This window comes from Pseudorca crassidens, chromosome 18 (genome assembly GCF_039906515.1).
Source record: "Pseudorca crassidens isolate mPseCra1 chromosome 18, mPseCra1.hap1, whole genome shotgun sequence".
Lineage (NCBI taxonomy): Eukaryota > Metazoa > Chordata > Mammalia > Artiodactyla > Delphinidae > Pseudorca > Pseudorca crassidens.
The window spans coordinates 4,398,050-4,413,367 of NC_090313.1; the positions used below are offsets into that span (position 1 = coordinate 4,398,050).

The window sequence follows — 15,318 nt, forward strand, 5'->3', positions numbered from 1 at the left end:
TAGAGTTGAAAAATCTAAAATGCCATTCTTTGTTAATAAAAATCTCACGCCATGAATATATTCTAAAATATATAATTAAAATATTTAACAGCAAGAAAGAATGATAAGGGGTATACGTAATTATAGTAAATGAGGAAGTTTTAATCAGGAGATAACATAAATGTTTTGCACATTTCAGCTGCCGGCACAGACTTGATAAGATACTGAGTCTGGGTCTGGAGCAGGAGGTTGGGAGCCCAGCCCTCGCAGACACGCTCCCACTTGTGATTTCTGCCTGTCACTTAACCGGGAGATGCAGAAACCGTTGAGTCTCACTAGAGACCCGAGCCTGCATGTTTTCTAAGGCAAAAGTGGAAGGAATCAATAAGACTGCCAGACAACATTCAAATACTTGCACTGAGAAATCCGTCACCAGAAGCAGCCTGCAGACCTATGCTTCTCGTTGGACATCCTGCTGGTGACTCTTTCAACTGCCCTCTTCCTATGTTCATCACTATTTTTCTTAACAATAAGCAAGAAATAAACAGAACCACAAAGTCCTCCCTTTTCCATTAATCCGTGGACACAGCATCATGAAGGGAGGAGAAATCTTCGGTCTCATTGTTCTTATTTTAGGCGAGATTTCCTGTAAAGTTTTGTAGAGAAATGATTCACGATGATTCACCCTAGATTAAGTGAGTCGGCACGATTAAGATCTACTCAGAGGACCCTGAACCACTTTTTTAGAGGAAAAAAGGCCAAATCTGAAAAGGTTTTCAGGTGTTCCCATTGACAGCAGCGAAGGTAGCTACCACCATTTCTTACGTGTGTACAGTGAGCTGGAAAATGACACCAGAACCTCTATAACAGTCATCTTGTTCACTCTCACAGCTCCATAGGTCTATCACCATCTTGATTTTACAGATAAGGAACCAAAGCTCGTTATAGATTCTTCATCTTGGCCAGGACAGCTCTGCTAGTACAAGTCGCAGAACTGGGTTTCAACCTCATTCTATTTAATCCCTTACCCAGTGCCAGTAGCCACTCTAAACACTGCATACTTGAAATTCTTCGTGTAATTTAATGCAGCATGGTTTTCTCTCCTCCCACCTGTACCATCTTACAGGTTTAGTTTTCCTTCTCTGCTAAAGCAACTTTTATTTCTACCCTTAACACTTAATTTTTAGATATACTTAATTCGATTAAACTATTCGTACTATATTATTAAGATACCTAAAGAATTTAGTGCTTTTACAAGTGCCCTAAATTGTAAATAGATTAAAAATAATCAACACCTCTGTAAAGTACTTTTATGAGTTGGCCATAGTCATGTGTACGCATGTCATGTAAAGTTGAAACTACGAATAAGAACATTTAGCATGAGAAAGTATTTCCATCCTGTTTTTTGGCTGGAGTTTCTAAAGACCTTCAAATTGATTTCAAATAGACACCCTCCAAGTCTCTGACCCTGCTGAAATGGCATTTCCATAAGCACAACTCTGGTTTCATCTAACGCCATCTTTTAAAACAAGTGCCTCTGTTTAAAAAAAAAAAAAAAAGGATTATGCCAGTTTACAAGACCACATAAAAATGATGACTATGTCAACAAACCAGGAACATTAATTTAAAACAGGACTGCAGAGTCCTTATTTCCTTATTTTAATTACATATTCCCAAGAAACAGTGCAAACAGCCTTTACTGAATTAACGAGAGATAACCTATTAGTTGAAAAAACCATTCAAGTTAACAAAATTTCAAAAGAAACCCACTTACTTGTTCAAATTCATTCTTTTGAAATTCTTCAAAACCAAAGATGTCCAATATTCCAATATCCCATGTCTGCGAGCTGAAATGAAAGAGGACACAGTGAACAGGCATCCTCAACGCTTCCCACTGCTACTTTAGGTTGGAGAAATCCAGCCACATAGCGTGTCACTGGCAACTTGAAGTAAAAACACAAATGATTATCTTAACCTGGTGGAAAACTGAAAATTAGGAAGAAAAAGTGTTCTTTTAATGCTTTGATTCAAACACAAACTCATTAACAAAAATGCACTGATTTCTAAGTATAAAATGTAATGATATATGGGTAGTTTAATATTTACTTCTCTGAAAGCCTCTCTGTCTGTCTCCTTCAAATAGACCTGCTTTCTCTGAAGGAATTTGGACCGACCTGTTAAGTGGGTCTCACCAGCAGTAAATCAAGCCATTTCTCCATTACACATAAGTACAATACAAGTCAAGTTACAATTAAGCCATGTGCATGTTTTTTGATAGATCAGTTTGAGCCACTCCAAAAATTATGACTTTCCTAAAGGAGGCCCTATAAATAAAGAACAATGAAGATGATGAAACTCGGGTGCGAAAGGGAAAGAAATCCATCTAAGTAACGACTTCTCTCTTCCATGTAAACTATCGCTCTTGGAATTTGCTACAGTCTTGGATGGTCAAATCACAGATGTCGGAACACACACAGTAAGTGAGGAAAGGAGGAATGAAACCTCATGTGACCCGGGAACCCTGACAACCTGGATTCTGTGGGATATGGGAGCGGCACGGGGGTGTGTGCACGAGGTGCTTGTTGCAAAGAAAGCCCCAGATGATTCTGGAACGCTGGTCACCCCACCCCTCCCATGTCTCTGGTCTAGCGCGTCATCAGGAGGACTGCTGTCTGCATTTTCTGCCAGTGGAAGCGATGATTCCTCATCACGATGGTGCTCGTTGTTTCATTACCAGTCTCCCTGCTGGTGCAGATGTTTTGCTGTTGTTTTCACTCAATTTGATGTACCCAAACTGCAGACCCCCTTGGCCACCAACTCCCTTTTTGTACCTATATTGTGTTTTCACAAGCAGGATGTAATCACAGTACATTAGGGGCTATAATTTGTCACTTACATGGCCACTTTTTTCTCTAGAAAAGGGCAAGCTAATGATTCTGTGATATCCTTTCTCTAAGATTATTTGTTGTAGATGGTACAAAATATGAACGTCATAAGTAGGAAAGAGCATTTTAAAAGCCCTTGATATAAACGTCACATGGCAAAGAGTGTAAGTCAGTGAGGGGAGGAAAGAAGCATTCATTGGATGTCTCTAGGTAATCGATTCAGTATTTTAGAAGAAAAAAATAAAGTTAGCTTTGTATCTCACCCTGTGTGCCCAAATAAACTCTACATGGATTAGAGAGCCAAATGTTAGAACCAGAAACTGTAAACACGTACAGGAAAACAAATGTGATCATTTTTTTTCTGCTTTCAGTTCTGGGAAACGTCAAAAGAAAATACTCAAAAACATGATTATGCAAAGACGAAATTCTTTTGCAGGATAAACTGTAAAAATAAAATTAAGTTCTGTTAGAGGTAAGTATTATTTAAAAACGCATTGTCTCCTTCATTTTCATAGATTTTTCTCAATCTACTAGACTATGTGTCCAGCCATACATCATCTTCCACCCATCCACGCCTCTCCCCATCCCACCATCTTTATAATGTGCACAAAAAGACATCGGGAATGATGTTCACTCGGTGGGAACCATGGTGCTGAGGGTTAGGCTGATTTGTTGCTCTGTTGTGTGTGTGTGTGTGTGTGTGTGTGTGTGTGTTTTCCATGTAATGTAATGTGTTTTCCATTCCATGTAATGAGCTGCATCGTTTCACTTGTAGGAGCCTAGTGATGAAGCCTGTCAAGTTCTGGAGTTGTTCCGTCTTGGTAGGAATCCTGATTGAAACACTTTTTAGTTGGATAACTTTGGGCAAGTTACTTAAATTTTCTGAGCTGCAGTTTCGTCATTTATAAAACTGAGATAACAAGTCACATGTATCCACCTAGATATTCGCTACAATTAGAAGTAATGTAAAGAAAGTTCTAGGATAATAGCTGGCACACAGTGTGTCTCCAATCACTGAAAGTTGCTTTTAAAAATAGTTGTTTAAACTTGCTATAGAAATACAGAGGGTGGCTAAGAGTACAAATATAAATGGCTAATAGGCATATTAAAATGTCAATCTCATGAAAATTGCAAAAGAAATAAATTTTTAAAAATTATGATGGGAAAGACATCCCCATACACTTTTGTTGGCAGTTGAAATTGGTAGAGCCTTCTTAAAAAACAACATGCTTATGTGGCGCAAAGCTTTGAAATATTCATATCATTTGCACCAGGACTTCCATAAGCAGGAACCTATACTAAGGCAATTATCAGAAATGCAATTAAAGACATGAATAACGATGTTCATTGTTATCTTAATTATAGTAAAACAACAAAAAGAAATAACAAATACCCTACACTAAAGACACAATTAATTAAACAGCATCCATCCTAGGACGGATTAATTTAGAGAAACTGTCAAGTTAATAGAAATCAATTTATAAATTCTGTATAAATAACCCCAATTACACATCCAGAAGACTTAGACAGAAGTGCAGTCAGCCCGAGAAGAGGACCTGGAAATGTCTCGAATGGTAGACCTAGCGGTGATTTATTAATTTTTAAAATGTTCTGTAGTGGGTATTATAGCACTCTCCATCTTTAGCCTTTATTTAAAACATACATGACTAAACACACGTTGGGCATTTTCTGAGTTGGTGGAGGAAGGACAACCCTAAGCTTCAGGGCAGAAAGAGGAAAGTGGAGCCCCGCTGACACGGTAGAGACAAGTGTCTGGTTTTCCAGGGACGGGAGGTGCAGCAAGGACCCGAGGAGTCCAGAGGGAGCAGAGGGGCTTCCTGAAGGCCACGTGCTGGTCCAAAGCATGAATGCTCCTGCCAGCGTGTACCAGGACCTCCCTCTCAGGCCCTCAGACCCAGTTCCCCTGCCTGGTTCCCAGCTGCCTTGGCAGCAGGGGTCCTGTAGTGACAGCCCACAACACTGACAGAGGTCAGGGGTAAGGAGAAGAGCTATGGGTGGCAGGACCTCATGACATATGTCCTTCCCTTTCTCATGAGGATTGTGGCTTCGTGTGGACCAGCAGAGGATGCTGAGACTAGCCAGCTGTGCGTGGGTGAGTAAAATGTTGAAAGATTCTGGTTTAGGTTGGGGACAGTAAATTAATTACTAATTTAGAGTAGCATATATTTGGTTGAAAGAACACTCCTTTTAAATGATTTTTTCACATTTCATACACACTGGATTCCAAACTATATTTGGTTACAAAATAAAAATTTAAAAAGGAAAAGATGGGAAGAAAGGAAAAACCATTGTCAGGAAAACATTTAATGCAGGTTTAATGCATTTTAACGATTATTTTTGCAACTACTGACAGATATAAGGTGTTCATTTTTTTCAAAAATCTATTTCATCTTTTATGATTGAGTGAAATATGTGACTGTTATGGCAATAGCAGCCTTGGCAGGAGGGTTCTAAGAACATGCAGCCAGCAAAATGCCCATTCCGTCATTTCTCTTACTGCTATCTTGACTCATACTACACAGGCATTTAACTCAACATCCAATTTCTAGGACGGAGGAGCAGACAGAGGTCATCAGATGAACCGGGATTCAATCCATTAGGCAAAATTAACATATTAATAAGATGATCTGTTTTAGTTCAAATTCTGCCTTAGAATTCTCCTGAGGGCTTTCCTGATGGTTAACAAAACTCTAACCCACATCAACTCATTAGTAAAATACACCACCTTCTATATCAGACAAAATGTTAAATGCCAAGGCATCTGTCTCATTTTGATTTGCCTTCCAGGTTTGTGGGGATGAGAAAGGGGAAAGTCTGAATCAAAGAGACTGTCCACTTTGGAACGTGGATGAACTAATTTTATTTGGGCAGAGAGGTCCGGGAATTTGTACACATCAGGTTTTGTCCTCGATCGTCCCCAGGCGAGGAGATGAACTAAGTGTCTAAAAGTCAGTTTAGGGAAGAGCTGAATCCTGTTTGGCACAAAACCCTCAGATGGAGCCAGAGCTGAATCAGCCTCTTTGGCTGATCACTGACGGGTCAGACTCCAGATGGGGTAAGAGTGAAATATAAAAGCATTCCAGACTTGAGCAATCTGGCTGTCCAGACACACTGCCCTGGGGACCAGATGGCCTTGCGCAGAGGTTAGTGGTGCAACGTCCCTGGAGAAGTTGGGCTATGCTATGGCGTTTGCAAGCTCTACTACCAATACGCTGAAGAATTTGGTTAAAATAAGCTTTGTTTGTAATCGGCAAAGCGCACGGTGGCTACCTCTGCCCACACAGCTTATCTGACTCTGCAAGGGTCTTCTCTAGTCTTAGAGGAACTTGGGATGGAGACGTGGCTCCAGGATTGCGTATTTTCAGAAGTTCCTGCCTTTTATTCTTCGACGGAAGAAAGTACCTGAGACTTACCATTTTCTGAAAACACCTCAGAAATTAGGGAAGAAGTCTGCAGTTGCTGACAAGTTTCATTAGAAGCTGGGTGACAGGTGGGGCTAGTGGTTACCAAAGCAGCCCTCTGCGTCCAACCAGCCTATGGCTTCATGCATACCAACGTTGTTCTTAAACCCGTCCTCCTTTGTATTTTTCCCCCCACTGGAAATACAAGTTAGGAAGTTAAAAACTGGAGAGCCCTTGAAGTGAAAACTGTAGCTAATTAGCCTGGATGTGCACAGAAATCCTGGCATGAGGGTGAAAACCAGAGCTAATGTTTTATTGATGCAGTATCATATAAAGCCACTTCCAATTGCTGGTCTTATAAACAAAGCTAGTTCTGACCTACAGAGAAACCAGGAAGGGAGCCCTTTCTAGGGGTAGTAAGAGCACAGATAATAAAAAAAATCACTTAAACCCTTCCTATCAGTGAAAGCTACAACTCACAGCTGAAAAGCACCAATACTTAGTACTTTTAATAAACCTATGTCCTCATTCACTACGAGCTGCTTTTAAAACAGTGAGATATACACACACACACACACACACATGTGTATTGTTAACAAAAGCATCTTTAGAAACAAGAATAACCTACCACATACTTTACTTCTTTCAAACCACAAATGATATTTAGTTTATATGAACTCTTACCTTCCTAGTCTGAAATAACCCTCATTTGAGAATAATGCAGACCATTTAACTAATTTATGACATCATTGCTCCTCCTAAGTATTCTGTGGTTATTAAAAGCAATAGTTATGAAGATTAGATAGAAATATGGATAAATAGTTACCACAGTGAAAAAATCCAGATGCAAAGCTGTATGTACGGGATGTGGAGCAACTGGAACCCTCACACGATGCTGGTCACAGCTTAGATCTGAAATTTGGAACATGGTTTGACCTCGTCTACTAAAGCTTAATGCACATCTACTGAATGACCCAGAAATCCCACTCCGGGCGGGTATCCGGGGTAATGAGTGCCTGTCCCCTAGAAGTCATGCATGGGAACATACATGGCTTCTTATCTACAGAGCCCAAAACTGGAGACAACCAAAGTGTCCATCAGTAATTGAATACGGAACTAACTAGTGGTATGTCCACGCACGTTTTTACAAAAGAACACTACTCGGAAGTAGAATAAGGATGGGTTACGGCTGCACTCAACGTTGTAGATGCATCTCACATAAGGAACATTCAGCAAAGGGAGCCAGACGTAAACCAGTGGGCAGAGGAAGAGTCCACATCTAGCTCTGTGGGGGGGGGGGGGGATATGCCAGGTTGCATGTGTAACATCGCTGAACTCTACAGAATATGTGCACTTCAGCCTTGTTAATCCTCAATAAAACAGTAAGAAAATGGTACGCTCGCTAGGATCACAGCTATGCACAGGGACGGAGAGACCTGGGGCTGAATATTTGTTAACTCAGAAGCACTCAAATGCATGCTTGCTTTGGTACTGCCACGTCCGCCATGATGTTGGAATAGTGACCCTTCCTATGGCTGGCCTTGGCTCCCACAAGAGCCATTTATTAATATAAAGACATGAGTAGGCAAGAAAATTACAAGCAAGATGTCTGAGTGACCCTGAGGTTGAGATGGAAATACATTCTTCTAGCAGTTGAATATAATCACAGCAGCGTTTATGCCGCTATCGTTTCCATGTGTGTCTGAGATTTGTATCTAACGTCCTCCCATGTCTGCTGACTCTTCGAAAGCAGAGTTGTATTTCTTGGGGATGCCTTCAGACTAGTGCCCTTAGTCCCTCCAACAAAAATAAAGAGAAGTAAGTTCTTGTGTTCAACCAATTCTCTGGATAAGTGAGTCAGAGAGAAGCTAGAGGGAGGTTCCGTGTTACTGATGTATGTAGGTGTAAGGAGGGGCAATGGAGCTCCTTCAGGGACACATCAACCAAAGAAGCACACCATGCCCGAAAGGTTTTCAAAGAAGAAAAACAAAGCAACGACGTGAAATCAACTCAGCTGTAGGTTACTTGCGCATTATCCTTGCTGTTTCAAAGTCAGGGACCAACCATATTCTATACGCCAAACAATAACAAGCGCTGCTACCTCCATATGCCTCCAACCTAGGACCCTGTATCATCGCTTTTGAACGACCTTTTGTAAACTGTCAACTGTCAAAATAAAAACCTATACAGAGATGCGGGAATTCTGTAGCTTATCTGTCTTTCCCAGGAAATGTATATTTCAGTCTCATATCAAGCAGATATGTCTCCTTTCCTTTTGGTCTGTGTCAGTTGGTAGATGACTGCAAGACGAAATACAACAGCAGGATTCAGAAGTCAGATCAGGTTGACCCCGGGTGTTTGGGAGATCCACGCCACCTGACCCAAAGGAGGCATCAGGTAGAGGACAGGCTTGGAAGAAGAGTGAACTCTGAAGGTGTATCTGAAGGTCACGTTTTGGCTTTAGACAAGCCCGAGGTTCACAGGGGAGATTGTGAGTCAAGGTATGTGGCCAAGGTCAGGCAGGGGATGCTCTGGATAGACGCAGGGAAACTCAAAAGGTATAAAACCCAATTGGGTGGGTCTGGTTTGGAAGGCAGAGTAAAGGCAGGATTCCATAGGGGTGGGTAATCCAGGTAAGTTGGGTGGGAGTAGTTTTCAGAATGCCATCAAAGTACTTCATCTGCAGTTTCTGTGATCTTTAGAAAAGGGATGATTACTAATTATGGGGAGGGGAGTGCCCCCTACGTGAATGCCCTATGTGAACGGGTGGGCAAGTGCTAGCAGGCACACACTGTTCTGCAGAGAAAGCCAGCCATGCGTTGCCACAAATACTTGTGGATGAGGCCTGCAACACAGGCAAAAGTCTTGACCCTCCCTGGAGTTCCTGACCTTCTCTGGAGCCTGGTCTTGTTAGGCTAGAGCCACTGGAAGAGCTGAACTAATCCAGGCATGGTTGTGAGAATTTGCAGGTGTGATCTGATCTGCAGCCTTTAAATTTCACCTATTAATAGTGGTACTACCAGTTCTACTAAGACTCAAGGATCCATTGAATCTGACGCATTTCAGCATAACCTGTGTTGGAGGGGTCTGACTCAGAGTTCACCCCCGGGCATAAAGCAGTGAGCCACCAGGTATCTGGATGTGACTGACATCTTCCAAAATACCCTGACCAGGAATCACGGACTCACGGGTCCTGAAAGCAAAACCAAGCCAGAGAGATGAGCCAAGGCTCCATTTGTAGGTAAATGAAATGCGATCATCACAGTTTCAGAGACTGAGAAAATTAACATTCACGAGACATAAAGGTCTTACTAACAATTTCATTAATGTTGTGTCAGGCGCAGAATAGAAATCCAGATCTCTTGATTTCTATCACCCTTTTAAAAAATGAAAACACAGCTAAAAGGTAAATTTGCCGTATTCATAAATTAACTACCATGTACTTGAACATACATACACATACACAAAACATGAGACCTACATAACATTTCAACCCACTAGTTGTAAGCTACAGTAAAAAGTGCTGTTTCATTTTTCACTGATCACGCTTTTCTTTTTTTTCGCCAGCTTCACTAAGATTTAATTACATACAATATTGTGTCAGTTTAAGGTATACACCCTGCTGATTTGCTACACAACTGCAAAACGATCATGCTTTTCTTAATAGGGTTCCTTTTCTCCCTTCATAAGAATTCTCTTTGAATACACCGCCCTCCTCCCCTTTTTATGAGGCTTCTGCTATTTAAGATTTTAAAGAGCACTTCAGGATACCTTTGCAATTTAATAGCAAGGTTTGAAAATCATAAATTCTTATTACCCAAAGGTTTGTGACTTTACTGCCCCCCAGAAGATGATGGAGACAGAGTGTGAAAGTACTGGGATGGGAGATCATCTCAGAATCCCTCCGACCACCTATGAAATGGACACCTGTCTTTCCAGCAATCACCTTCAAGTATACGTGCTCACAACTTGTGGCTCAAAGTTAAATTAAGGAGATAGTGACTTGTAGCAAGTGGATATTGCTGTGTAACCAGCCACCCCAAAACTCAGCACCCAAAAACATGAAGTACTTATTATGGTTCTAAGTCCTTTTGTCAGTGTGGGTGGCCTGGCGGGGGCGTTGGCAGGTGCAGGATAACCTCCTCCGCTCAATGCCTTGGGGTTGGCCGGCTGTTGGCTGGCTAACAGTGCCTCTCACTGTCCCCAGGAGAGCCCGGGCTTATGCGCGAGTGGCAATGACCGGGACCTTAGACTAGTGCGAGGCCTTAGAGCTGGCACACCATCATTTTTGCTGTATTCTCTCAGCTACAGCAAGTCACAAGGGCAGCTCAAATTCGAAGGAAGTGAAAACGGACCTAAACTCTTGATCAGAGAAGCGTCAGAGCTGTATTGGACAGGGCGTGGATGCAGAGAACGAGCAGTTGGGGCCACTTTTGCAATCTACCAACACTGCCTCACTTGAGAGTGGCTTTGAACTACTTCATTAGCTCACCCACCTTTTGAATGGATAGGTACTGAGCACCTACTTTTGCAAAGCACTCTGCTGGGTGCTAGAGACGCAGATACAAAGAACAGAGGACAATCGCACCCTCAGGGCCATGTCGATATATAGATATGTTAAACTTTAAATAATAATTTTGGAGGGAAATAAAGAAACCATTTATATTTTTTTAAGGTAGCTTTACAACGATGCTTTTTAAAATCATTTTCTGACCATTTCAATGTGGGAGACATTTTTGGAAAAACTCAGGTGTCAAGTCTGACATAGTGGGGTTCATACTCCAAATCGACCACTTCTTCCTGGCTGTGTGACTTGGGCCAATTACTCAACCTCTCTGAACTCCGGTTTCCTTATCTGAAGAGGGGAGACAATAACTCCTTCCTCATGCCAATGTCAATATTAAATGTAATAATCTCCAGCTCGAAGCCCGGCTCGCTTACAGGTATCATCCAGTAAACAATAACCACAATAAATGCACCTTCTCCACTTCTCCCGTCTGCTTGGAAAATGTATTTTTAATAAGACTGTACATGAAGAGAGAAAAGTTAAAAGCGTGCAGCTAACAAAAACTAAAAATGTCCTTTCGTTGAAAAGCCCATCCTTCTCGATGAGAAAATTATATTAGGAAAGGCAAACAAGATTTAAATTGTGGGACTGACATTTCCTTCCTGGTGTTTTCTTCAGGGAGCGGCAGGGTCACCAAGACCCAGAATGGGACACCCTCCTCTCATCTCTGAGCTGCATGGCGGCGTTATTTATTTTGGCAGAACTGCCACTACACTCAAATGACAGGCACAGAAGAGCATAATAAATACAGATTTGGTTAACTCTATCCAGCAGGGCAGGGTATCAGGGGGTTGAAAAGAGGCCAAATGCATTTCCCCAGTGAGAAATGAAACAAGAGTGTGGGCACGGCCAGCAATGCGATGAATTTTATCCTTTGTATAAAATATACAAGCTTTAGCCTCTGCACTCTTGGCTCAAGAAAGAGCTAGAGAGGAATGCTCGCGGGTTTGTAGTAGCCTTATAAATCACTGAATTTCTTACACACTATACTGAATCTATTTGACTCTCAAATAATATTTGCAAATCGCATAACAGCCATTATCAAAAAGGAAAAACACTGCTGTTGGATACTAAAAATGCCATATTCTCATAGATCTGAAAGAAATCTCTTTTTTTCCTCCCATCGCCTAAAAACGTGCACTTAAGGGAAAAATATGTAGCTCTTCATTGGTTCAATAAGCTGCACTATTCTTGAAACAGTTTATCACATTATCATGATTAATATTTATATTTAACCATTATTGTGTCCATAGTACGTGGTAATTTTTATAATAAGGGTGGTAAATTTTTAACCATCATTTTGTATTTATTATGTAATATTTAATTTTTGAGTAATATAATATACATCTACTTTGGTAAGCCTCTCATATTTTTTATTTCTCTGGATCCTTCTAGTTGAAAAAAAAGTATCTCACAAAAAAATGAAAAGCAAATGTGCAATTACAGAGAAAAGGTTCTTAGCTCTTTAGGAAATCATTACACATATGGGTGTTTTGGTAACGAAATGAAGCAGAAGGAGAATTATTTAGAAAGCAGGTTTTGTCTTAGATATTTCGCTAAATTGTGTAGTTTTGGTTGTCATGACAATAAGCACCATGATTTAAATGTCTACGCAGAAATAGAAGTCACTCGTACCATATTCATAAGAATCAAAGCAATATCATTATTTAATGGGAAAAAGTTCCCCAATTTGGATGAAGGAGGGAAAAACATGGTGTGCAAAATTTATTTTCCTGACAAACTGCTCGTTATTTCATCTCTGAAACAAAAATAAAGACAAAATATTTAGAACTAAACAAACGAAGGAAGTGCTACATATAAATCACCTGGAATGCACCAAGAGGTACTCAGGAGATACTTCATAGGCTCAGGGTCAACGTAATCATCAGAAAGTATGAAACAAACATTTCAGTCAGGAAGTCAGGAAAAAAAAAAAAGGAGAAAATTTCAAAGAAAGTTAAAATAGGGTGTCCTAAAACTGCAGAGCTTAGTAAAAATAAATAACATAAACATGAGAAATGACAACAAGAAAAATAAATTGATTTTTGAAAATAAATAATTCTTACAAGCAAATTTCAGGCAAGACTTACCAATGATACTGGAGCAAAGGCATAAATAAAGAATGTCAGGAATGTAAAGTTGTCAAACTAGAATTATAAGAGCTATTGATTGGAGGATTATAAATAAAACAAAAGTGTGATTTAGTTGGTGAATACATTTAAAATCTTAAAGTGGACGACTGTCTAGAATATATATGACTTTAAAAAGAAAGAAAATAATCTGATTAGACCTATAAATTTTAGAATAGTATTCATAGGTGAACTCTCCCTTCACCTCCCCAAAAATTTTTAGGGAGAATTCCACCAGGCATTCAAGGCATATATCATCTTCATTTAACACAAACCATTTTAGAAGAGAAGAAAAACAGAATTGCTCTCAGCTTACTCTTTAACATAGACGTAATAGCAAAAGACTGTATAACAAATAAATAAAATCTTATCGCACTAATGAAAATAAATGCAAACATCCATAATAATGACTAGAAAATTGAATTTAGTTCATCATGACCAAATAGGGTTTACACCAAAAATGAAGAATTATTCGACATCAAAAAACATACATCAATAAAATTTGCCACATAACCTAAGAAAAGGAGAAATAATCTTAATAGATAAAAGAAAAACATTCAATGAAACAGCATACATCTATGGTTGAAAACATTTAGCAAAGATTATCTACTGGAACTCTACATAAACAGATTACTTACTGACAAATAATTAGAGGTATTACATTAATTGGGAAACAAGACAAGAATATCTACTAACACCACAAATTTTCAACATTGTATTGGCAGCGCTAGCCAGTGCAATAAAATAAGAAGAAATAGAAGACATAAATGATAAGGAAGACAAAAAAGATAATTATGATCATTTACATTATTATATTCCACAGGAAAATTATTAGAACTAATAAGAAAAGTCAGCAGGGTTTCCTGATATAAGATCAACATATGAAACTCAAGATTGAGTATCCCAATAAACAAATTAAAATATAATAGAAAAATAGCACTCATCATAGCAAGAGAAAGTACAAAGTACTTAGAAAATAATCAAATAGAAGTGTGCAAGAAATTGATAGAAAAAACACAAACATATTTAAGAAATAGAAGAATGTATGCAGAAAGAAATATAGATCATATTTATGGAAGCAAAGAATCAACAGTCTAAAAAGGCCAATTCTCCCCAAATTAATCTATAAATGTAGTTCTCATCAAAATCTCAAATGAATTTCTTTTATGGACTAAGTCAAAATGACTATAAAATTCATATGCAAAAATAAAGATCCAGAGAAACCAAAACAAATAAGAAAAGTAAGAACTTATTATGAGAACTTATTAAAACAATATATTATTGATACAGCTTTAGTCAAATAGATTAAACATCAGGAGGAGGTGAAAAAGCATTTCTAATAAATGGGATAGGAATAGTTGAATATCCATTTAAAATATAACATTATATCAATTTCTCATATAAACAAAAATAAATTCCCGATGTATTGAAAATCGAAAGGTTTAGGAAAAAATGTAAGATGACCTTGGAATAGGGCAAGAATGTCTATGGTAAGTCCCTGAAGCCAGGTCATTGTATATAACTGAACAAATATCACCGCACACATATGAGCACATCACCACCGGGCAGTGTAGAATCTGCATTGCCATGTACAACGTCACTTGTAATCAGGGAAATGCAAATTAATATTCTCCCCACAATTCTGCTACTAAATATATACCCCAGGGATAATTCTAAACATATATCTCAGGATGTGACACTGTAATTGAAATGAAAACAGACGTAAGTGTCCATCTAAAAGGAAATAGATGAGGGTATTGTGGTTTCTCTTCAGGGGAATTAGTGTAGCAGTTACAAAGAATCAATTAGCTCATTACGCATCAATATAGTTAAATCTCAAAAACTATGTGGGGTTAAAAAGGGAAGTACAGTGTACAATGTACTCTATGATACCATTTCTTTAATTCTTTAATGACTCACAGTGTTATATACTCGTTATGAAACACCAATATCTAGATTAATTTTTAAAACTGGAAAATTTACAAAATATTGATAATATTGTTGTCTCTGGGCAGGAAGGAGAGGAATCGACTTATGTAGATAAACGAAAGTAACTTCGGCTTTTAGCTGCAATTTTCTATTTCTTTTGCATTAAAAAATATCGGAAGCAAAAGTGACAAATGTTAATCGTGTTAGATAATAGGTAAGACTTGCCTATAACCCTTTGTACTCTTCTTGATTATTAAATCTTTCACCTCCCCAAATACAGTTAATGAAGAAAGATATCACACAATAAATGGAAAAATACTGAATGTCTATTTTCATTTTCTCACAAATGCACAGCAGCTGTTTTAGTATTTCTATAAGGCATTTGGGAATTAATGATATAAATTCAT

The 15,318-nt window shown here is 39.0% G+C and overlaps 1 protein-coding gene across 1 annotated transcript in view; it reads right to left on the reverse strand.

Moving 5' to 3' along the window:
* Nucleotides 1-15,318, reverse strand: part of MYO16 (myosin XVI) — a 427,770-nt gene that overhangs the window by 170,125 nt on the left and 242,327 nt on the right. The window contains 1 exon segment of the mRNA XM_067712857.1: nt 1,754-1,826. Within this exon segment, the coding sequence (XP_067568958.1) occupies nt 1,754-1,826 (73 nt within the window).